The sequence below is a fragment of the Siniperca chuatsi genome, linkage group LG3 (assembly GCF_020085105.1).
Source record: "Siniperca chuatsi isolate FFG_IHB_CAS linkage group LG3, ASM2008510v1, whole genome shotgun sequence".
Classification (NCBI taxonomy): domain Eukaryota; kingdom Metazoa; phylum Chordata; class Actinopteri; order Centrarchiformes; family Sinipercidae; genus Siniperca; species Siniperca chuatsi.
In genome coordinates this window covers 18375181-18400045 of record NC_058044.1, presented here as the reverse complement: position 1 = coordinate 18400045, position 24865 = coordinate 18375181, and the positions used below count along the sequence as shown (strand labels likewise).

At 38.9% G+C, this 24865-nt stretch overlaps 3 protein-coding genes across 4 annotated transcripts; all 3 read left to right on the top strand.

Moving 5' to 3' along the window:
* Window positions 1-550: 550 nt before the first annotated feature.
* rab3da (RAB3D, member RAS oncogene family, a) lies at window positions 551-8833 on the top strand. The gene is made up of 5 exons (XM_044188983.1): window positions 551-713; window positions 3214-3447; window positions 6593-6711; window positions 7639-7763; window positions 7895-8833. Exons 2-5 carry the CDS (start codon window positions 3214-3216, stop codon window positions 8080-8082), a joined length of 666 nt encoding a protein of 221 aa, XP_044044918.1. The 5' UTR covers window positions 551-713; the 3' UTR covers window positions 8083-8833.
* Window positions 8834-9327: 494 nt separating this feature from the next.
* Window positions 9328-15676, top strand: LOC122872894 (tetraspanin-1-like). Of its 2 annotated transcripts, none has more exons than XM_044188981.1 (8): window positions 9328-9440; window positions 10837-10917; window positions 12020-12235; window positions 12908-12982; window positions 13343-13450; window positions 13885-14028; window positions 14166-14258; window positions 15248-15676. In XM_044188981.1, exons 2-8 carry the CDS (start codon window positions 10861-10863, stop codon window positions 15302-15304), a joined length of 750 nt encoding a protein of 249 aa, XP_044044916.1. In that variant the 5' UTR covers window positions 9328-9440; window positions 10837-10860; the 3' UTR covers window positions 15305-15676. The 2 variants fall into 2 exon arrangements, with proteins under 2 accessions (XP_044044916.1, XP_044044915.1); XM_044188980.1 differs by lacking the exon at window positions 9328-9440 and adding an exon at window positions 10115-10222.
* Window positions 15677-20753: 5077 nt separating this feature from the next.
* On the top strand, window positions 20754-23106 carry dand5 (DAN domain family, member 5). The gene is made up of 2 exons (XM_044188978.1): window positions 20754-21543; window positions 21872-23106. Exons 1-2 carry the CDS (start codon window positions 21061-21063, stop codon window positions 22169-22171), a joined length of 783 nt encoding a protein of 260 aa, XP_044044913.1. The 5' UTR covers window positions 20754-21060; the 3' UTR covers window positions 22172-23106.
* Window positions 23107-24865: the final 1759 nt, after the last annotated feature.

Genomic DNA, 24865 nt, shown 5'->3' with positions numbered 1-24865 from the left:
GTAGGCCTACCATACTGCTTTTGCTGAAACAAGTAGTCGATTAATCAATTAATTGGTGTATTGACATAATCTTTTAAAATAATTTTGATAATTGATTAATAATTTATAAAGCTGCTTGTCTTTGTGTTATGCCATTGTAAATTGAATATCTATGGGGGTTTTTTTTTTGGATGGTTTTTTGGTTAAAACAAGCAATTTGAAGATGTCACCTTGGACTCAGAGAAGATGTAATGGGAATATTTCACTAGTTTTTGACAATTGTAGTCTCAAAGATGAATTGATTCAACCAAAACAATAATCGGAATGAAAACAATCATTGGTTACAGCTCTACATGTTAACGTTAATGAATCTAGATATTGTAGTATAAAGTAGCTATACTACACTATAGTATCAACACTTCAACATTGCAATAACCAGCACAATACAGAATAATACGATGACAACTGCTCCAAAGATGCTTTAACAAATGCCACATATTTGCACTTACATATGGTTTTATTTTGAAAGTCTTTACAGGAAGTGTCGTGTATATATGCTGGCTGACTTGACTGGTAGTTACGCGGTGGGTGTCCCAGTGACAGGCTCATACACAGTCTGCAGATCCGGGAGCGGAGCGCCCGACAGCAGCGCACACCCATCGGCTTTCAGGTGGAGGTGGAGGTGGAGGACCGCGGGAAGGACGGAGGAGACAGACTCATAAACAACATCCAAGGTAAGTAACATTCACACAGTTTTCAGTAACTGCAGGGGGTGTGTTTAAATGGCATCAGGTTGTAGTTGAGCTACCGTATGGTAAGACAGTGTAGGCTAACTGTTAGTACAGTGTCAGCCTACATCTCAGAATAAGACTTTTATTTTTGTGTTTGCAGTGTATCGGGCTGGTTTGTATAGAAATAATGAGATTAATTGTATGTGTCAACAAGTGTCATGACCCCATCCATGTGTCCTCATACAGACAGTAGCATGGTCTTGCGAGGTGCACGCCCCATTTCCATTAACCATTTCCATTAACCTCAGCTACTTCAGCCCAGATGTCAACGTCTGCTGTTAGGTTATATCTTGTATTATGTCGCGGTTGCTTTTATGCGAGATGAACTGTTTTCTTCTGCTAAAGAAAATGCATCCAGCGTAATAAACTTGCACACGCCAGTTTGTACGTATTTTCATACTGATGTCTAGGCGCATGCGTGGATATTGGTGTCTTGCTGAGTGTGTACAGCAGCACGCCGGCCAGTCCCTCTTTATGGTCTTGGAAGTGGTAATGCTGAGCTGGTCTGCAGCAGTACAGGACTCAGCTCAGCCTCTTTGACGGGGGGGCTTCAGCCTCTGTTTAAATGGGTGTGTCCGTGGGTGATGGATGAACACCCCCGCTCAGCATCCACTGATCCTATAAGTTTTGTAACGTGAGTCCATCTGACAAATGGACAGAGAGAGCAGCGGGTGACGGATAGAGGGAGAAACAGTGGGGAGGATGCCCTGGCCGTGATTCATAGTGTGTAGGGATGAGAGCTAAGAGGGATGGGGGAGGAAGACAGACCATTTTTAAAACAAACACTTCCATTTACCAACATCAACAACTGCTCAGCTATTAGTGTGGATGAATCTGAGTGAGTGTTTAACGTGAATTCTCAGATTGCTGAGATTCCTCACTCTTGACATTTGAACACACACACACTTAGCGGAGTTTTGTCTTACCCCCCCCCCCATCTTTAAATAAGCCAGTATCAGCCAGGGAGGCCGGTGATGGAGCCTAATCATACCTATTACTCATGGCAAATGCATTTTTCCCCCAGTCCTTTCGCTGCATGTTCTCACCAGCACAGGCGATTTATCAGTTGACATATTTGTTTCATGTTTCAAGCTGTTCTGTAATACAGAGGTGTAATCCTGGACTTTCCAAGAGCTAGCACTTGTCCCAACTGCACAGTTCACATCTTGGAGTTTTCAGTCGTCATCACTTATAATATAATAATAATAATTCAAATAAAGTAAACATTAGACCAGAGATTTATGCATCTTCCTATTGTGGAACATATCACTACAGTGTGCAGATCTTTTGTATGACTTGTGCATCAACTTTCCGGACCATAATCATATCTTTTTCTCTTTGCCTTAAAACTTGATTATACAGTACAATGTCATCAGTGGCAAAGTACTGTAGACCTTTTTACTCTTACCTTCGTGTTCTGATTGAATTATTATTTTCTATCAGGGCTGCAACTAACGATTATTTTCATTATCAATTAATCTGACAATTGAATTCCTGTCCCAATCTCCAAAAGCCTGAGTTCATGTCATCAAATTGCTTCTTTTGTCTGACTATAGTCCAAAAGATATTCAGTTTAGTCACATAAGACAAAAGAAAAGAAGCAAATCATTGAAAAATGACTTCAAAATAAGACGGTGTAGTCCCTCATTCGTCAAGGAATGTTCCATCGTAGAAAAGGTTTCAATCATAGTCATCTGGACACTTTTTTCAGAATCAAGACGTTTCGGCTCCCATCCGGACTTCAAAATATTATTAAAATACGTAATAAAAAGAATTATCAAGAGAAAAGATTATCAAAATAGTTGCTGATTATTTTATGTTTTCCTCTAATCAATTTCAGCTTAATTTTGTATTAACATACAGTATGGCATGTATAATTTAAAATATAGCAAAATAGATAGAAGCAGGCACAATAGTCATTAATCATGTAGGTATTTACTTGTATGTTGGCAGCATGATGAACCTATAATCTGCTGCTGTCATACGTAGAGCTCGTCAGTGTTTTTTCTAGTGTATTGTTGTTTGTAGGGCTGCAATTAACGATTATTTTCATTATCAGTTGATCTGTTGATTACTTTGTCGTTTCATGGATTAAGCTTTTAGTCTATAAAATGTCAGAACAGTCTGAAGAAATTATAAGACATTAAATTTACAATAATTTAAAACAGAGAAAAGCAGCAAATCCTCACATTGGAGAAAGAATGTTTGGCATTTTTGCTGATAAATTAATTAAATGATAACTCGATTATCATCATTGATGATGATGAAATTCTGCAAGTTGAATAATTTAACTAATCGTTTCATGTTTAATGGTCTCTGGTTCCACTAGAAACATTTCACAATGATGGTGGATACTTTTTTAATGAATGAGTTTCACAGTCTGTTCGTAAAGTCGGGAGTCTGAAAGACCATTCGTCTCCTCTTGTCCTACTTGATTTGACAGATGGCACTAGCCAGAGATCCAGGGGCGGGCCAGGAGCAGAGGGATGCAGCCGACCAAAACTTTGACTACATGTTTAAGCTGCTGATCATTGGCAACAGCAGCGTGGGAAAGACCTCCTTCCTGTTCCGCTACGCAGATGACTCCTTCACTTCGGCCTTTGTCAGCACAGTGGGCATCGATTTCAAAGTCAAGACCATCTACAGGAACGACAAGAGGGTCAAACTTCAGATCTGGGTGAGATACATTGAGACATTGACCTTTGAAATATGCTGAAAAAGAAAGATTAATTAATTTCAATGACATATAATTCAGTGATAACACAAACAAGTCTCTCATAACCTAATTTTGAAACGTATTTAATTCACAATTTGAATGTGTTCCGTGTGCCATTTAGGTGAAAAAGAAGCTTTTCAGGTGCATTCTTGTCTTTCCATGGACCAACTGGGTGGGGGAAAACTAAAAGAAATGGAGAACAAGAGTCTTGCAGTACAAAACAGAAATGCTACTTTTGTTTCTGGCTAAGACAGCCATTATTCTGAAACTTAGTGATGTACAGTATAATGCTCCCACGAGCCAAAAGTTGGAATAGTGTTAGATGTAAAGGTTTTGAATTATAACAGCAAACTTTAAACGTTTGTTTCTACTCTTCAGTAGATCAAAAGTGATACTTTACAGACAAAGCTATGTGGCACTTTTTACTTTATTGTAGTTTAAAGCAACATTTTTAAAATCAGTAGATGCGGAATAATAAGAACTTATTTTTTTCTTTTTGTCATTTTAACTGGTTTGGACATTGTACGCTGTTAGCAAATTATTCTGGCATGCAAAAGAATCACAAAGCAAATGAAAAATCTTTTACTTTCCTTCACTTTCCTGCTTTCAAACTGTTTACCATTACATGCACATAGTCTGGTTTCTCCTCTGCAGCAGGAAGAAAGAGTGGGAGTCTGGCAGATTAGGCCAGTACAAACTGATAGATGTTTGCTCAGCGCAGAAGCATAGAACTAAAAGCTGGCAGATAGTGTTACAGTTTGACCAGATTTAACTGGCACACAAAAGTTTGGAGGTCGGAGTGTAAAAACCTAATGCCTGTAGTTTATTTTTTACCACTCTGACTGTGATATTTTTTATGTAGTGCTGCTAGTGGCGGTTGCTTTATTTTTTAACTGATATCACAACTGGTGGACAGCTCGGAAAAAATAGAATTAGTCACCTTGTTTGTCCTTCAGTTTATATACTCTTATGGCTAAGTCACCTCTCCGCACCTTTAGCAGTTAGCCTGGGGCTAGTTCTATTGGACCAAAGCCATATACAGTACAGTATCTGCAAAGTGGATGATAACACTAATATTTTTGCATCAAGTCATTTGCAAATCTTGTTCATGCCCCTGAAAAGTGGAAGGCTTCAGACTATTTCTAGAATTATATTTGCAGAATTGAAAACAACATAGAGACCATGATGCACAAAACCTCATTGCATCTGCATTTAAACCCAGATTCACTTAATTGTTTTAGGTGGCTTAGTGCAGAATTAGCCACCTCCCCCCATCCATTACAAGAGATTTTTTTTGTGATATATAATGGTCTTTAACCTAATTGATTTACAAAAAATATTATTGAACAATTATATTAATACCAGTGTGAAAAGAAAAACTAATTTCATTGCAGATTTTACACTTTGTCATGTATCTGTGTTTAGGAAAAATGGCCAAAATTGCAGTATATCAGACTACAGTATATCAGGATATATAGGTATATGGATCACACTCTACTGTCCTGCAATAAAGAATAGAGTCATTATTCTCTCAATTGTCCCCAATTATTCTGGAAATGAGACAGTAGGGTATCAACCTCTTGACAAAAACAAGACTGAGAAGAACAGAAATGTGCGTAGTTGAGTTAGTTTAATAGGATTAAGAGTCTAGTTAGCCTACAGCTGTGGTGTCAGTTTCAAAAGAACTGTGACACTCACATCACTGAGGTCTAAAGAGCTCCTCATAATTTCCAGTAGAATGCTCAGGAAGCTTTTTCACTCCCCAAACCAGATACAATATTATACCGTACAGAGCAAACAGGTTTGACAGACAATATATCAGCAAAATTGAGTATAAAACTGTATAAGTGTGTTTAATATCAGAGCTGTAATTTACTTAATTAATTAGCAGTATTTACCTGAGGTTGAGAGGTTCTAAAATACAGCTTCAACCAAAGGCAGAGTGAATATTGCTTTTGAAAGTGTTGTTACACAACACAGACTGTTTATCCTCACCCCATTCCCTAGTTTGCCCTCTTACATGTTGCTGCCTGTCATGGATGTGGCATAAACTAATTTCTCACACTCTGGAGTTAATGACAGTTGATGTTTAACATCGTCCCCAGACGGCAGGGTTCATGAAAGATGCATGGGTTTGAGTTGCCGGAGCTGAATGTGCTTACTACGCAGACTAACACCCAGGACAGATCTATTACTGAATGTTAACGGAAGGCGAGGACTCACCCACAGTGCTCCTGTTAAATGAAAGTTAAAAAAAAATTTTGCTTAATGTATTCAGCATAGCATACCCTCTCTGCTCTGCTTAACAATGATACAGTTGCATACTTTTACACAAGGAAGGTGTCAAGCTAAGTACTATGTTTTTGGCTGCTGAGCAGCTTGAATGGGTTTCATGGGGCCGTTAAAACAAGCTCAACTCATTTCATAAAACCCTGCACCAAAGTTGGGCATACAAGGGTTTGAGACAGTGGTAACATCTCACACAGTATGGTCCCTTTGACATATACTGCACATCACTGACCAGCCCTAAATCTCCATATTTAGAGTGCATGACAATAATATAGTACATTTCATTAGGGGAGAACATTTAAACCTATTCGATTAATCAGTTATAGTCTTATTTCTTGGAACAGTGTTAATGGATCCACATCAGATTTATCATTTAATGCTTTAATAGTTTCCCCACAATCAGACAAGAGCATAAAGAAGAAAAATAACATCTTCAGACCTTATTTTTGTCCCTTAAGGCATAGCCAAAAAGCAGAGAGCACATCCTGGTGTATTTACAGGGTGTGGCAACATCAACACATGACGGGAGGGATTAACTTCTGCTGCAAGAGAGTTAATGATTCACCTTTCCTTCTCAGGACAACCAAGTTAACCATTTGTTTTCTTCCCTCTGGAGTCTTTTTGTATTTTCATTTAAGGAATGAGTTTAGTTAATTGTAATTATGAGGATTATACTGTATGAACTGAGTTTCCGAAGTGTGATAACTGTATTTCCCCGTCCCCTTGAGATTGAGATGTGGTTTAATCAATAAAAGTCACTGAGCCCAAAAAAGACCAAGGATTTCTCAGGTGTGTTGTGTGTGTCATGTGTTTACAGGACACAGCAGGGCAGGAGCGCTACCGGACCATCACCACAGCTTACTACAGAGGAGCCATGGGATTCCTGCTAATGTATGATATCACGAGCCAGGAGTCGTTCTGTGCTGTACAGGACTGGTGGGTAGACCTCCAGATGTCACGTCATACTATTAAACCACCATGTATATCAATATGTATGTTATCCAATAGGTGAAAGCACTTGTGTTTTTAGTTTTTTTATTTGTTGGTGTCTATGACTTGGAGACACCCTGCCCTTTTGCTATTTGTTTAATACACAAGACGAAACTTGGGGGAAATTATTCCATTGCTGCAGTAACAGGAAGAAAAATTACTTTTATCCATAGTAACCTGTAAAACGTTTTCCATATAAAGGCACACATCTGACAATTTATCTAAAATCATTATAAAATATTTACGGTAATTAAAGTATAAAGAGCTATGAATAATAACCTGAACATGAAATGAATGTGTGTGTATATATATATATATATATATATATATATATATATATATATATATTCCTATAACTCACAGCTCTAATTTCCCTACATGTATAGAAGGTTCTTCATCTTTAAACAGTGGTGATCTTTTACTTAAGTAAAACTTGCAAAACCACTCTAAAAATACTCTGCTACAAGTAAAAATATTACAGTGTGTTATTAGCAAAATATCCTTAAAGTATTAAAAGTATAAGTATTCCTTGGGCAGAATGGCCCCTTTCAGAGTGTTATATTATTATGTACATCATATTATTGGACTATTATTGCTGATGCATTGACAAGTAAGCAGCAGTTTAATGTCACAGCTGCTTGAGGTGGACTTAACTTTAACTACTTCTTCCACTCTGTGGTAGTTTAATCCATAATGATGCATCACATTTTGTAAATTGATCAAATGTTTTGTATGTAAAATTAAAATAACTAGTAATTTTACCTTTCAGATAAATGTAGTGGTGTAAAAAGTACAATATTTAAGTATAAAGTAGCATAAAAGGGAAATACTACAGTATAGTGGTTGTGAAAATATTGTGTTGGTGTTTCCCAGGGCAACGCAGATCAAGACATACTCGTGGGGCAATGCTCAAGTAGCGCTGGTGGGCAATAAGCTGGACTTGGAAGAAGACAGGCAGGTCCCCACTGAAGATGCCGAAAGACTGGCTACAGAGCTTGGTCAGCGCGCACACACACACACACACACACACGCGCGCATACTTTTCACATGCTCAGCAAGAACACACCAACCAAGCATCACTTAATAATCACACAATAATCACCCTTCTTCCTCTCTCTACTCTCTCCAGGCTTCCAGTTCTTCGAGACCAGTGCCAAAGACAACATCAACGTGAAGCAGGTTTTTGACAAGTTGGTGGACGTCATCTGTGAGAAGATGAACGAGAGCCCCAACGGCGACGTCAGTCCATCAGCCATTAACAAGGGGGCAGACCTGAAGGAGACGCCCCGCAGCAACCAGGGTGGTTGCGCATGTTGATAGCTGGCAATGGAAATTCATAGAAAGCGGGTTTCATAGTCACACACACACACACACACACACACACACACACACACAGATTGTCAAAAATCTATCATTGTGAATGTACTTTACCATATGTTACTGCAATACTATTATGGATGCTTGCTTCTCCCCCTTTTTTCCTCATTTTATCTTCTCACAACTTTGTGGTGACTCTTCATCGGAATTTGAATGTGACTGTTACACTGAGATGCCAAAGAGCTGCACTCTACAGTTGTGCCTTTTGCCCGACACCTCTGCTTTAATATGTCTTGTCTAGTGGGTGAACAGCACCTGTTGCAGGTGAGGATGTGAATGAAAGGCAATGAACCAAGTCAGCATTGCATGAGGATCACTGTGACTTACTTGAGTCATGCTACCCCCTTGTGGGTGCTGCATGAAAATGCATCACTGTGACTCATTACCGCACACTGTGTATCCTGTGAACTTGCTCCATGTAATCCTGCTGAGGAAGAAGGCTCTCTAACTGTTCAGTACAAAGTCAGACATACCTGAAAGGTGCTGTGTCATGTCTGGACTGTGTGCATAGTCCAGTTATTTCTGTTTTGGAGGGATATTCTCATTTGCTTTTAATTTATATTTTTCTGTTCTGTCTTGTTTTTTTGTTGTTTTTTTGTACCTTTTAATGGTTAATGCTTGTTCAATATTTCCTTTGCCAGGTTTACTGTGTCCCTCTAAAAGTTGTGATTAAAACATGTGGATCTATACAGTCTGTTGTTTTTCATTTGTGTGAAGTAATTAAATGTTAGTTTTCCGTATTAAACAACGCTTAAATAATAAGAAAAGTTTGATAGTTCTCCACAAGTTTCTAAGCAGTGTTGACACTAGTGTCATACATACATGTCATACATTTTATCCCCGAAGTGTTTTTTCCATTTATTAGAAAATGAAACATTCATCAAGTTTTTGTTAATTACCAACATTAAATTATTTAATTCCTTGGATTTCCCCTCTTTCTGAAATGTTCCACTGTTATTGAGTTTTGTGTTAAATGTAATAAATCATTAATGAACATCAATATTTTTCTTTTGACCATGAATTGGTTTTAAAGTTTCTGCTCATAAAAGTTTCTGTTCTATTTTTGGACAGACTTTGGCCACCAGGAAATGTTGCTTATTCCAAAAGCAAAGTTGGTGACGTGTAGGGCATGAACTCTATGGTTCCCTTCTGTGTGTGTGTTTGAGTGTGTGTGTGTGTATGTGTATGTGTGTGTGTGTGTGTGTGAAACCTGCGAGAAGATAAAAGGGCATGTGAAAGCCTTGTTGTGTAGACACTCCTCGTTGATCAGACCTCAGTGGACAGACAGACATCACTAGGTAGGAGCTTCATGCTTTTACCATACTTTTAATTAAAATATCCAACTCTATGATCAACAAGTAAAAACATTTTATTTTTAATCTAAACCCACTTAAAAACATATAATAGAGAATGAACATATGACATGATCCAGTATGTTTTTGCAAGAGAGAAAGGTAGGGGAACAAAGTGCTGAACTTTGTGTTTGATAACTGATGTTCTCATATTTCCCTCATAATCAAAGGTTTACCTGATGTCCATTGCTTAGTAATATCTGAGTATTGTCACTTGTTGTCAATAGTTGTCATATTTAAATGGGTTCACTTGTAATAATAACGCTATATTATAACTACCAACAGACCGAATAAGCCAAGTATCGTCCAACTCAGTTCTCTTTAACAATATATGTGAAAACCAAAAAACTTTGATGCTACACAGCAGAGGAAACTAGTTCCTTTTGTGGTTACATTTAACACAGGTGATGTAGAAACCTTAAAAGTGTCTCTGACTTTTCACGTTGCATTAAAAACTGTTATTTGTCCTTTTTTGCTGCCTCACGGCTTCCATTAAATGTATTCAAATAAACCATGTGATTTTATTGGTGTTATGGAAGCATTTTATTGCCTCTTGAAAACAAGGTAACTGTTGCTTTATTGTCAAAGCTGCTATAAGGACGGCAAGAAGGATCAATAACTATAAAACTGATCGCATGTTTCTAATACAGAGAACAGACGGATTTAAAGTTGTGCAAGGTTGGAGAAAAGGTGTGCGTGTTTTATGGTTCTTGCAGTGTGACTTACCAGTAAGTTGATAAGATACCTTGGCTTTACCATTAATCATAAACTCATCAGAGGACATTTTGTTAATTGTAGCTGGATTATGACAACATTTCCATAATTTACATGGCACAAAAATAGAAAATACATTTTAAGTCTCTGCTGATATATATATATATATATATATATATATATATATATATATATATATGGTTACAGTGTGGTGCCAAAGTACTGTAAAACTGCTCATACAGTTTTATGATGAAGAGTACAAAAGTTCACAGCTGGAGGAAGTGAATTTTCCCCCTCTGTACCAGATGGAGGCCTATGTGCTAAGAGGAAGCGCAAGCGTATCATGTGACTCAAATGTCTGCTTGGTAATCCTTAAAATAACTTGGAGGCAAGGCAAAATATAACGTATAAGTGTGGATATGAACAAGTAACTTTTCTCACACATCAACCAAAACCTTGGATTACGTCAGCATGAAACACTTTTAAAGGAGATTAAGACCCCTTCAGTTTTCCTGCCAGTTACTGTGGTTAATATATAACCAAAGCAAATGCTATTTGACCCATGTTGGTGCTTCTTTGTGTTGTAAGCCATCTCCATATCACTGATTTTCCTCTCTTTTTTTAACAGTGTGAAGAAAAGAAATCTGCCAAAATGTGTTGCTCCGGCTTTCTCAAAATTATGATGTTTATCTTCAATGGCGGCATCTTTGTAAGTAACAACTAATTTTCTGTTTCTGCTGTGTAGCTCTATTTCATGTAGGCCTGGTCTCACAAGAAAACAGACTACAGAGCCCACATTACAGACAGTAATGTATCAGAGAGTGCAAGCTATTTCCTCTGGCTTTGTATAATATTCTCCTTTACAGCTAAACCTGAAAAAAACATACACTTCCTATATTCAGTGATAGCTGAAAGGAACAGTTTGACATTTTAGAAAATACACTTATTCATTTTCGTGCTGAGAGTTATACAAGAAGGTCGGTACCAGTCTCATGTCTGTATGTTAAAGATGAAGCTACAGTTAGCTCACCATAAAGACTGGAAACAGGGGGAAACAGCTAACCTATCAGAATGTAACAAAATCCAGCACCTCTAGAGCTAACTAATCACTCACTAATGGAGTCTTCACTGGTTGCCTGGCAACTGACAAGACTCCAGGAAGTCACTGCACCCAGCCAAGAAATAGTCCGGCACATAACCCACCATAAAACCACAAATTGTAATTTTTACACTTCGTTTTTGTACGGATTAAACAAATAAGATATAACGTGTTTATTAGTGAGCTTTAGAGGTGCTAGTAGGTGGATTTAGTTAATGTTGAACAGACTCACGCTAGCTGTTTCCCCGTTTCCAGACTTTATGCTTAGCTAAGCTAACCCGCTGCTAGCTATAGCTTGATAATTATCGCACAATCATGAGGGTTGTATCAATCTTCTCATCGGCAAGAAAGCGAATAAGCGTGTTTCCAAAAATGTTGAACTATTCTTTGAAAAAAACATAACCTATTCTAAATAATTCTCAGGCTGAACTCCTGCTCACCTGCTAATGACCTCTCATATCGCTAGTTCAAGATTTTTTAGCAAAATATTGAGCATAAACTCTCTTATTGTACAACTCAACATGCCTTTTAGCAATTTCTCTTAATTTCCTATTGGCTAAAAATGTTACTCCTTTCATCATGTCATCCCTACTGTGCTGTATCTTTTCAATATTTTACCATTGTTTCTCCATGCTTTAATACCATGTCCTTGCATTCTCTCTCTCTCTCTGTTATATTCTTACTCTACGTTCTTTCCTTCCCCATCATGCAGTTTGCAGGTGCAGCCATCCTGGGTGTGGGAGTGTGGGTGAAGGTGGACAGTGGTTCTCTGATGGGTTTACTAGATAACTTGGAGGGCGCTCCGTCTGGGTTATCCCAGCTGGTGTACGTCAGCTACCTGCTCATCGCAGTGGGTGCTGTGCTGCTGGTCATTGGCTTCCTGGGCTGCTGCGGAGCTGTCAAGGAGAGCAGGTGTATGCTGCTGACGGTGAGCCATGTTTGATAGGTGAATTTCAGCCCAAGAGCTAAACAGACTGAATGAATTAATTCAAAAAGGCACACCTTTGTGTCATTTTTAGAAAAGTTTGTAGAGTAAAATTACTATTGTTATTATTGCTTACTTATGTTTTGAAGACAGTAACATGTCTGGTTCCCTATGTTTGACATAATGCCACAATTTTCATTGTTGAAAAAATTTAAATGATCTGATTTAATTAAAGCCTGATTTGTGGTAGTGTGAGGTCTGTTCAAAATGACATAAACCTCCCTCTTTTGAAATAAAAATATATATTTAACTTATAACTAGAGAGCAGAGAGAGCTACCGTTATATGTGAGACTATTTGGACATGAAATGTGAATTCTGGTAACAGTAAATGTTGAAATGTTAGATGGTTATTTCACCAGTGAAGTCAAGAAGAATGCCTTCTCATTCAGTATGAATATGGTGGCTCTGAGGGGAAGCTGTAAAATATTTTAGCATGTAGCTTTAGGTTTGATCCCTGCAGTGTTTAATGTCTTTCTACTGACTTAACATCTGCTTAAATATTCTTTGTCCAGGCCTGTTTCTCACTCTGTTGGTGAGACTTGATTTTATGGATATACAACGCTGCTACCAATCAACTGTTTAACTGCGTCATTTATCATTTTCTCCCCATTCAGTTCTTCAGTATTGTGCTGATTATCTTCCTCATCGAGGTTGCAGGAGCTGTGATGCTGTTCGTCTTCCAGGATTTGGTAAGTGGCTCTGAAAAGCAGAACAGGATCTTCATATAATTGCCAGCGGTCAGATTTAGCAACTTGAAAAACCCTGAAGAACTTTGCTTAAATGGATGGCTGCCCACCATTGAGTCTGGTTCTGTCCAAGGTTTCTGCCTCTTAAAGGAAGTTTTTCCTTGCCACTGTCGCCAAATGCCAGCTCATGGTGGGATTTGTTGGGTCTCTGTAATTAATATTATATAGAGTACGGTCTAGACCTGCTTTATAGGAAAAGTGCAATGAGATAACTTCTGTTATGAATTGGCGCTATATAAATAAAATTGAATTGAATTGAATTAAATGGACCAAGTACAATGATTGTCAACTTGTCCTTCTCAGGCTGAGGAGCTTCTTCAGAGTCTGGAGGATGACGTTAAAAAAAGCATTGAAAAGGACTACGGAAGCAGTGAAAGTCTGACCTCTCTCTGGAACGCCACCATGGAGGAGGTACTGTATTTTTAATTTATTTTTTAAGTGAATTTCAGCCCTGAGATGTCTGACACATCTCTATGATCACATGCAATCATTTGATTCAACTTTTGAGACGAAGGTAGTGGCTCTTTGAGCATACACCCCAGCCAACACTAACAATTATTTGATTTCTTGAACATGTAGCCTACTCTTAGGCTTTACAGTAAAAACACAAACTGTTTCTTTGTTATGGTGAAAAAAATAATAATCCTATGCTGATGACCAAAATTGTCTTCTTTTACCAAATTTCATGAGAATGTGTAAAAACGTAAAAAAAAAAAAACCACTACTTTTTACAAAATATTTTCCTAATTGAACAGTCCATACCTCTGTCCACACTATAGCAGCACAGCAGACTATTGAATTGTTTTTGTTAAACTTTGGGATAACACTGTAATGTTTCATTCTAGTTTAAGTGCTGTGGATTCCAGAACTACACAGATTTTGACGGCTCCCCTTTTTACAATGACCATGGAGGAAATGCTTATCCACACACATGCTGCAATGCGACCATCACCGAGGGTATATGCAACAAAAACATAGCACATCTTTCGGTATGAGACCAAGTTTGTTTTGGTTTGACTTTATGCATGTTAGCAACAAAACCATTAATTGTGATGAAGTGAGTGAAGTGAAGTGAAGTGAAACAGTCATTCCTTATCTCAGATAATACCTGCTGTTTTTCCTCCAGATGATTGATGGCTGCTTTAACAAGCTGCTGCAGCTGATAGAGGACAACGCTGTGATCATTGCAGCTGTGGCTCTAGGAATCGCTGCTCTAGAGGTACAGAAAACGATGTCAAACAGGTTCTTTACAGAAGAGTGCTGTGTCTCACTACTCTCAGCAGCAGGCAGCTGTTTTTAAGTGAAAAAAGCTCTGATAAACTCTCTGTACACCACCTGCTCAGCACCAAACAGCAGACAGACACAGTTAGCAACTAGCTGGTGAACATAGTGGAGCATTTAGCAGCTAAACGGCCAGATATTTCCCTCAGAAGTTGGTAAGCAGAGCTAAATGGAGAGAGAACATTCATTATTCATGAGGTGGCCTGAAACACGACTCCAAATGAATGATGTTCTGTAACTGCTGGACGTGTAAATAAGCAACTGTTTGCTAACAAATTTGCCATATCAACTTGAAAGGTGTTTCTCACAACTTGTTTCTGCTGCCCCCAAGTGGCCTAAAAATATCAGTAATTGCAGGATAAGTTAAGGTCATAATATATGTTGAGTTATTTTGAAAAACAAATTCAACAGATTTTGATTAATATTTTGAGTTTCATTACTTGTTATATGAGGTCGAGGCCACTAAGGATTCCTGGCTTTGGTGTCACACCAGTGGAAGGCTATTACCTCAAGCATAAGTTGACTTTTAGAGTAAGAGGAAAGAGTTTCAGTGATTTCTTTGTTGGAACATTTTTTTTAAATTTGTGGCAAGCCAGAAATGTGCACTGTCATCTCATTGGGGCCACTTTAACCCACAATTTGTCCTGTTACCACAACACACAGCAGAATGTAATAAAGGATGGTCCAGTAGACTTTTATCATCTCATGAACCCTAAATATAGGCTGTTATGAAGCCTTATGTCTTTGTAATTTATTTACCTAATAAACATGAAAATAGTTGTGATGCAGTGCATGGCTTTTTCACAAATCTGTAATGCTACAAAATATATCCCACAGAGTTTTTTCAACTTGTACAGTCTATAACCTGCATTTCAGATCCATTACACTGTGTTCAGATGATGTGTTGATGAACTGTTGTCTTTACAGATTGCTGCCATGGTGGTTTCGATGGTTCTCTACAAGCAGATTGGCAACAAGGCGTAGCGTTTCCTGTTTAGGATGAGATAACAACATTGTAACTGGTGGAGACATTTTACTTTTAAGCAGTTTTCTATGTATAAAGTTTTACAGACAGATCAACAGACAGACTTTTAATGTTCTAAATTATGTTATTGGCATGTAGAGCATTAAAAGATGGAGAGTTATGGAGCAAATGTGTTCTTAGTTTCACAATTTTATCTGCGCACACTTATACTGTGATTTATTTACAGTATGTTTTAAGAAGGGCTGCCATCAGCTGATATTGTATGTGCTGATACATATAGCTAATATGTGATGATGCACAGGGCAGAAAGGCTCTGCGGATTTATTTTTGTATTTTTGATCATGTTGAAATAATAAATATCACAATCTTGATTTGTTCTTCTTATTATTATTTATACATTGATTCTGGTCTGCTTTGCCATATTTTCATAGGCACCTTTTCATATTTTAATTTGGTAAACATGTTATATGCAAATGCCTGCTTGTTTAGGTCTATCAAGATTAAAAGTAAAACTATGTCAGATAATAATGGTACATTTGTCACCCACATGAAATGGATTCTAGACTGAACAAAGTATGAACAAATAACTAAAGCACCACATGTGCAAATTTAAACTGTAGGCCTGTGAATAGATGATCATTCCAGAAAAAGTTTATTTCAATTAAGTAAGGAATTTTCCACCAGTGTTGCTGCCTTTTTCTGACGCCATTAAGTTATTGTTATTATTGAAGATAAGCTCGCAACAATCACAAGTTATCACACCACTACAAAATACATATCAACATCAACAATAAAAGTACTTTCACTAACTCTGTCTTCAGTCATATTAGTATTATATTAACCCATATGTTGTACAATAACTCCAAACCAAATTGGCTAGGAATGATTGACTGGAAGACGTGGTGCCTTCAACAATCTAATGCATGCTTTGGAAAAAAACATTTAGTCATAAGAAAAAGTCAAAATAAATTTTCAGTGGACTTCCAACACAAGTCATACTTAGGCCTGTAACTTTACTGTGTTGGTTCACTCCACTCTCATAATCGTTTTTGGCCTCAGCAGGCAGCTGTTTTCAGTGAAAAAGCTCTAAAACACTGTACACCACCTGCTCATCACCAAACAGCCAACAGACACAGTTAGAGACTAGCTGGTGAACATAGTGGAGCATTTAGCAGCTAAAGAGACAGCAATTGTTTTCAGGGGTTAATGTACACCAAAAACAGAGTGGAGGTTGCGTTTAGGACCTACATTCAGGTGGCCAGAAACACGACTGAATGCTAATGTTGCTCCTTGTCAGATGCATGGGTAAAGAAGCAACTAGCACATTCGCCATATCATCTTTATAAGGTGGTAAAATGTCAGCAATGTGTTAACAGCTTGTTTCCACTGCCCCCATGTGGCCAAAAAATCAGTTAATGCAGGTTTAAATGTGGAAAAAGTGATTTAAAAGAGAAACTCTCATCTGTTTCGCAGATTTTCAAAATCATGAGCTGAAGTTCAAATATTTGTTTACAGGCCACACTGTCTTGCTTCTAGCCTCTCAGTTGCTTTTCTTTTTATTTCAAGGAACTACCGACATTTTATCTGCATATGCTGAGTAAGACAAGGAGGCACGTGGTTTTATGGCACTGATTGGTCACAGAGTCCATTAGTTTTTCACATCAATCCTTCCATTCACAAACAGACTCATTTTTGTAGCTCATTAGATTTTCATCAAATCCCTCAACAGCCTGTGTGTTGTGGGATACTTGTGGCAGGTCATTGTACAGTTGCAAAGTTTACAGGGTTGGTCCTCAACAATAAATAATATGAATGAACAGCTATTAAATTGCATGGAGGGATGGAAAGGTTTGTGTTGCATATGGTCTAGCCTTATTGTCAGAGCTGCTTTGATTTGCTTTATGCAATATAAGTAAATGACATTTCTTCAGGTTAATTGCTGCTACATTACAAGACAGTTTACATCAAACATGACTGATTACAGTGTGTGTGTGTTAAGTGGGGTCTAGTTAGTGAAGTTTAATGTGTGCTCACTGCTGGCTGCTGAAGCAACAGATTTACCCCTTGCAGATTTGTCTTACCTCTCTTACTGTCATCATAAAACAGTTTGAACTGCAGTCAAATGCAACATGGGACTATGCTTCATATTGTTTATCTCTGGGTCAGGCAGAGTTAAGGTCTGTTCATTTCCTAAAGCATAAAAGTGAAGTCAAGATAAGATGTGAGCCAGCCTTGTGGCACTTCATACCTATATGTATGTTTTGTATAATTTGTATAATTTATTACAAACAGAAAAATGCTGTCCCTCTCAGGTTTCATGTTACATATCTATTCAAAGTGCTTTCATGGTAACTAGGGTACACACTGACACTTATTTAAACGCAGTCATCTATTATTTGTTCACCAATATGATTACATACAGTATAATGAAACTCTTCCCAACACAGCATGTGTTTTATGTATTTACCATTGTTTACAATGAATGTTTAAAGTATCATTAATTCATCTTTGCTTTGCTTATATGTTTAGATTTTTAGATTTTATAGATTATAATGGAAGTAAAAATCAAAACATAAAGCTCATAAGAATAAAAATGCTCAGCTGTACATTCATGTGTTTTGGCATTTATTTTATCTATCAAGACATATAGAATTTCGACATAAGGATTACAATCATTGCTTGAGCTTTTAATGTTACTTTGTTGTATATTTCTCAGTCTTTGTCCTCAGATAACTCAACAAATCAGTATTTAAAGATATTCTTGGAGTTTGCTGAGTTACACCAAGTCATCGACAGGAGACTGAGAAACTGCTGTTTAAAAAGTGCAGTGTTAACACATCACAACAGACTGCAACCGCAGCAAAACAAGACAAAAAGAAAACTTATTTTCTAAACAAAATGTTAGAAAACTGGTCAAATGAGAAACTTGAAGGTAAATTCTCTGAGTTGTGACATTGCCCTCTCACTGTCACTTCACTGTCAACTACTTTTGAAACTGTAGTAGTGTAATGTGTAAAGGCAAGGGCAACATTATCAAAGGATACATCACTTTCCATCAGACCTTATATAACCTAAGGAATTAGGAACTAAATGAGCTTCAATTAGCAAAAAAAAAGGAGCGAAATTAAAAATTACTTGACTGATGGAACAGTGGTAACACAGACTGCCCAACTGGGTGGATTAAACATTTTCAATTATAAACATATTTGGGTGTAATAAGTCACACTGCTCCGTGGCAACATAGCCCCATTTGTGGCCTCTGCGCTCTTAACGTTACTCCATAGACTTTTCAGCCTAAACCTTAGGGGGGAAATACGAACCCGTTATCTGGCATCTGTTTGCGTCTTCAAAGGTATTTTCAACATCTCACAGGTGTTAACTGTCTGCCCAGGATAAGAACATCTTTGCCCGGGGTAAAACCAACTTTTAAATCCAGTATAGCCACAGAATGTGTCCAGCTCTTCAGTAACAGCACTATGAACATGGCCCTGCTGTTCTCTTCTTTGCTGTACAAGCAAGTAGTTGCAAAGAAGTGCGCTGATGAGGCAGGCCTGTCCAGTCCTGTCTTTTGACAGTTCCTCCTTCGTGGGCCTTTTCCTTTAGAGTATCCAACCCGAGAATCTGGACACAGCTCACAGGTTCAATAGTTTCCTGAGCAGTTTCGTACTTGTACTGTATACTTTACACCATGCATGCTTTTTATCTGGTTTAATTGACTTTATTTATCTTGGCTACATCAGCAGCAGAAGCAGGAAGTTGTGCAAAATAAAGTTAATAATCCTGAGAGAAAGAAGGTGTTTGACCCTTTTTTCAGTTTTTCACAAAAGACATGACTGAATAAACAAAACAGTTTGCCCTTTTCTGAAAACAGGATTCATCATAATTTTGAAGACAACAACTACCACATTGAACTGTGTTAAACCCCAGTGAGAAGCTGCTGTAGAGACATTCATTTTTACAAATGTATCACTGAGGCCTTGCAACGTAAAAAAAAGAAGGAAGGTAACATTTCAATACAGTCTTTTGCTGAAAAACAGTAAACCTGTAATCTCCTATAAGTGTGTGTGAGAAACAAGGTGGTATTACAACTTTTTTTTAAATGTCATCCATAGTTCATTCAGAACATCTTAAATAGTGAGAGAGCAGTTAGATAAGCAGGGGAGATAATACTTTGTAAACTCTGCCCTCTTGTGGAAAACATTTATTCTGCAGCTAGATGAATATTAATGCTGAACACATCCTCACACATTCTACATTACTACTAATATTGCAATTGCTCAATAAAGTTGGAACTATAGACCTCACCAACCAGTGTGTGAATCTCCCAGGTCAGTGTGATGAGAAAGTCAGATTAAAATTTAGCCTTCCCATTCTTGCATCTATCTGCACCATAATGTTAATTAGCGGATGGGAAAGAGATGTGGAGAAGAGGCAATGAGGAAAAGTGCCTCTTAATACCAAGGTCTCTATGAGAAAGTCAAACACCCTCTCTATTATAACATTGTCAGCCAGTTGGCCTTCAACAGCCTGTCTGTGATCAGGTCACGGGTGACAGAGCACACTGAAGTCTAATGGTGTAATTATGGGACGTCAAGGGAGAGGCTGAGAAGGTGCGTGTGGGAATAAATGAACAGGAGACAGCTTGTTTACAGAAGAGAACATAAAATCATTATTGCTTTACAGCCAAATGTAACAGGAACACCTGCTGAATAAGAGGTGTTCTATTGTTGACTAGATAGCATCTTTAACTATCTTTCTTTCTGAAGCTATGGGCTGGGACACAAAATAGTTTTAGTTTAGTAAAACATTTATCCCCTACATCAAATTTGCTGTTGTTTGGTCACTCATCTGCAAGCTGAGCATGAATAAAATTCCCTCTGTGCATGTTTTGAGCATATTCTGCATTTTTCTGATGGTGCTGAAAAGAAATTTCAAATAATCTGTAATTACTAGTATGCAGAATGCTAAAGAAATTGTTGATTGCGGCTTTAAAGGAATATAATGGAATATAATTGCTGCATGTTGTGTATGAAAAGGATGTGAGCCATATGCTATGGCCTTCACAGTCACAGGATCTCAACCACCGAACACCAATGGGAGATTTTTTTAGATGTTAGGCAGCGCTCTCCACCACCATCATCAAAACAACAAATGAGGAAATATCTTTTGGAAGAATGGTGTTCATACCTCCTGTAGCACAGGGACGTGTAGAATCTATGCAAAGGAGCATTGAAGCTCTTCAGGAGGTTCACAGTTGTTTTTACTGTAATGTTTCACCCAACTCTATATTTAAAAACATTATAAATAAATAAAAGTGATCTAAATAACTACATTTGATAGCTAGAAATAATCTGTTTCCATGGAATCAGCCCCAGATTACATTATTAAGAACATCAAGGATCAAACACTCTCTTCAGATGTTATTTTTTTATGACCATGGTTTTAACGCTCACCTTGAAACTGAAATCCTCTCAGTCTGGCAACCATCCACGACCTGGAGTTTTAAGCTTGGTGTGATGTCTGGTCTGGTGTGGGAATTGCGACACCTTCTTTGCGTTACAACACAGGTGAGAACTGGCAGCTACCTATATAAAAGACTCCCTCCATCACACTGACAAAGCACTGACAGCAAGGTTGCCATTTGGATCCTTGGACCATACCACCAGACAAAGATTTTTTTTTTGCTGTAACTTTTTAGTTGTTTAGTCAGCAGAAATTAATTGCGTAATTACTATTTCTATTTTTGTGTCAAAGAATGGCTTTCCCAATCAGCCTCGTCTTTTTGTCAAGTTGGACAGCTGTAGCTTTTATGTTCCCTCACAGTACTTTTGACAACATTGTTAAAGGGTCAAGAGTCGAGTTTGAATCATCTGGCAGCGGACCAGATGAGCCTGTCCAGGGAGTAGTTAAGGTTGTGCAGCTGGACCCTCATGCCCTGGCCCAGTCAGGGTTCTTCAGAAGGGGACTGACCCCCAGAAGAGCTCCCTCCCTCAGCTCGAGATTGTCCTTCCCTGCTTTCTTGTCTCATGGGCGTCCAGGCACGGCCCCGCTCCCCAAGACCCCAGTGAGTCCACTACACCACCTGCAACCTAAAAGCCCCACTGACATGGAACTAAAGAAGAGGCAAGGCCTGCAGATGTGGCAGAGAGCCATAAATAAAGGAGAGAAGATGACCATGTCCCTGCCAGTCAACCTGAAGGACACTAAACAGACATGCGCAGCGGTACCTTTCACGATGGTAAGAGATTTTTATGTCATGTTTAATGCCAGGATTTTATTTCCTTTCTCTGCCAAATTGATGTGTGTGCAACACATACAGAAGAGCATTAAAACAACAGATACTTTACACAGTCAAATAAAAAAAAAAATAGCAATGTTTCAGTGGCAATAAGAGAGATGTCTATTCACTCATAAAGCTGATTATGACTCTGGTGGAGGATTAGCTGTGATGGTGTGGAATTACATAAACACGAAGTGTTGGTTTTTACACTCTCAGAGGTAAATTAATGCTGATAATATTGCTGTGATGTTTAGCCTGATCTTGCCCCTCTCTATCATCCCCCCAGCGTGTGACAGCAGACGGATGCGACACCGTAACAGTGCACAACAAGCTGTGTTTCGGCCAGTGCAGCTCCCTGTTTGTCCCATCCGAAGGGGAGTTTGCAGCGTTGGGTACTGGAACATGGGCCCTTCACCACCGGGCCCCCTGCTCCCGTTGCGCCCCATCCAAAGCTCACACTGTGGCTGTGCCCCTGCGCTGTGGAGCCGAGGTCCGGGAGAAGCGAGTGATGGTGGTGGAGGAGTGCAAGTGTGAGACGAGCCGTGAGGAAAAGAGTGCTGAGGCTGCAGCTTCTACGCACCTGTAGCTGTGTTACAGCTGTTGTAACAAAAATACATGACATTTTTGTTTTTGTCATTGATTTGCTACAGTTTAAAAAAGGGAATAGAAGGGCATGTAACGTTTTTCATTTGGATTGACACCTATATTCTCTGTCAAATCACTGCCAAGATGCATTTATTTTCCATAAATCATGTGAAAATTAGACACTTGTAATCAATATTTATATGTATGTATGTTTATTTGTATTTGTTTATGAGCCTGAATGTGCAATTCAGAGTAAAATATTCTGGTGGTTTCTTCCACCACTTATTGATGACAAAATGACCTATATTTTGGTCATGCAATCTTCTGTTGCAACAGATGGAGCCGTCCACACTGGACTTGTGATAATGTTCAAAAAATTTGTTTAGATTAATCTAAACTGAAATATTGTGATCTGTAATATTGTCATTAAAATGTCCTCTTTGTCCAAATTCCTTTTGCCTGGAAACTAATTAGTTTTCTGCCAACACTGTTGGATTTACAAATGCAATTTAGTTTGCAAAGCTTAAGTAAAAACATGATGAGCATTTGTTGTTTTTTCCACCCACTCTCGTAATCAAGCGTTCAAGTGTCAGCTCCTATATTTTATTAAAAAGCCATGTTCCACCGACTTTTAGCACATAGCACTTACATCGAAAAGCACCAAACTAGAGTGCAAATGAGCTATTGAGCACGGGTACTTAGCAGTGAGCAAACATCATTGTTTCAGCATGGACCCCTGAATTATGTATAGGAACCACCTATTCTCATGTCCAATCTCTTTTCAGTGTAGTTGTGGGAATTTGAACATCCTGCACTAACAGATGCACTTGAGCGAGTGGGCATGTGTGATTATGTGTGTATGTGCTTTTTTTCATTTAGGGCCCATAAAACCCATTATTCATTTATATGCTGGCACCTGGGCCTGGTAAAGTGAACTCATCCCACACATGCCTATATACATTCCCAGAGGAGCATAAAGAAGGGGGCTCTTTACGTTGCCTTGGCATGCTGTCAAAATTACTGTTTAGATGGTCATTTGCATTCACGTGGGCTTTCTGAAAAAGTGAAAGCATTCATTGCACTACGGGGGTGCATTGAGTCCCTTGGATTCCATTAGCATGTGATTAACATCTTGGGTTGATGGCTATATTTTCCAAGATTGATGGGACAAATATTTGCCCAGGTCTTAACCATGAGGAATTGGGGCCACTTTTAATCAGGCACTTGTTTTTTCTAAATATCCAGAAGGTGGAGAGGCTCATACAGCCGTGCTGATAGTGATCAAATTCTGCTTTTTCAACTCTCATTCCTCACAGTGAAGAAGGTTGTTTTTAAAATGCCAGAATCTGAGTGATTCATAACGAAACCTGCCCTGTTTTTCAATCATCCATCTCTGTCATTACACAATGGTGCACTTGCTATCTATAATAATCTGCCCACTGCGCTGTTGTATGTGTGTGATGATGGCGGTGATGGGAGAGTCATGATCTCACTATCTCACTGTCTATTCTCTCCATACTCTGTACCTCTCCTCCTTCTCCAATCTTTTGTCTTTTTTATGAAAAAAGGCAGATAAAAAAGAAAATGGGCATAGTGGGGAGGGGTTGTTGATTGAACAAACAAGGTGCACAAGAGAGTGCACCACTTAGCAAGACAGATGTCAGCCCCCTTTGCATTGTGGGATCCGGCGGAGCACTCCTGCGTCATTAAGGATGCCCTGGTTCCCATGGCGAGGGGAAAGGAAGGAGCGAAAGGAGGAGGGCCTGCTGCCAAGTTCAGCGCCTCGGGGATCAGATCAGCGTCACGGGGTGCTAAGTGGCCTAGTTAGCGCTTTAAAATGCACAATGAGCTGCCTGCTCTTTCTCTGTGTGTGTGTAGGCCTTTTAACTGTCAGACATGGAAATGGTTGGGAGGTGTGCGTGATGGAGGAGGGGGGAACTCAAACGATATCAGGTCAATCAAGGTGTATCAAGGGGAAACTGAATTATTGATGGAGGACTTGGGGCCTGTTTTTGCACATTTACTTAGAAGTTTTACTTTGAAAAATGTTTTTCTAGACCAGTAGAAAAAGTTAATTAACCCTGTGAGGTGCTTATCATGGTTCTTTGTGCCTTATGGTAATTGGCTTGAAAACAAATATTCCCAGGTTAGATTATTTTGATGCTGTCCACTTCTTACACCTGAATCTCTGTGTATCTCTCTGTATCTATAGCTATAGCTAAGTAGACCAAACAGTGTTAAGCTAACTAACTAGCTGAATAGTGCTGGAGGAGGAAGTGCTACCAGATTTTCCTCAGCCGCTTGGGGCTCTGCTGGAGCTAAACTGTCATGGTAGATTGGACCAGACTGGACTGCGGATCAGGCTCCTAGATCTGGCATCAGCAAGTGAGAGCAAACAGGGGTCCATCATGCACTCTCTGAAAAGAAATTGGGATGGTGACAGGGTACGCCAGGAGAAATGTGACGACCTGTTAAGTCAGAGACCAGACAGAGCCTTCTCACCTAAATCTCACCGGTGCAGGTTTACTGCTGTAGGTGTCAGGCTCTAGGTGTGAGGGTGTCTGGACTACAGCTAACATCTACCTCCCCACTGATACGGTGGTACATGCTCACTCTGTGGTGTTAGCCTGGACCAGCTGGTCAGAGTTGGCTCTGCAGGAGATGGTGCCCCGGGCTAAGCCTGCCAGCCTACTGC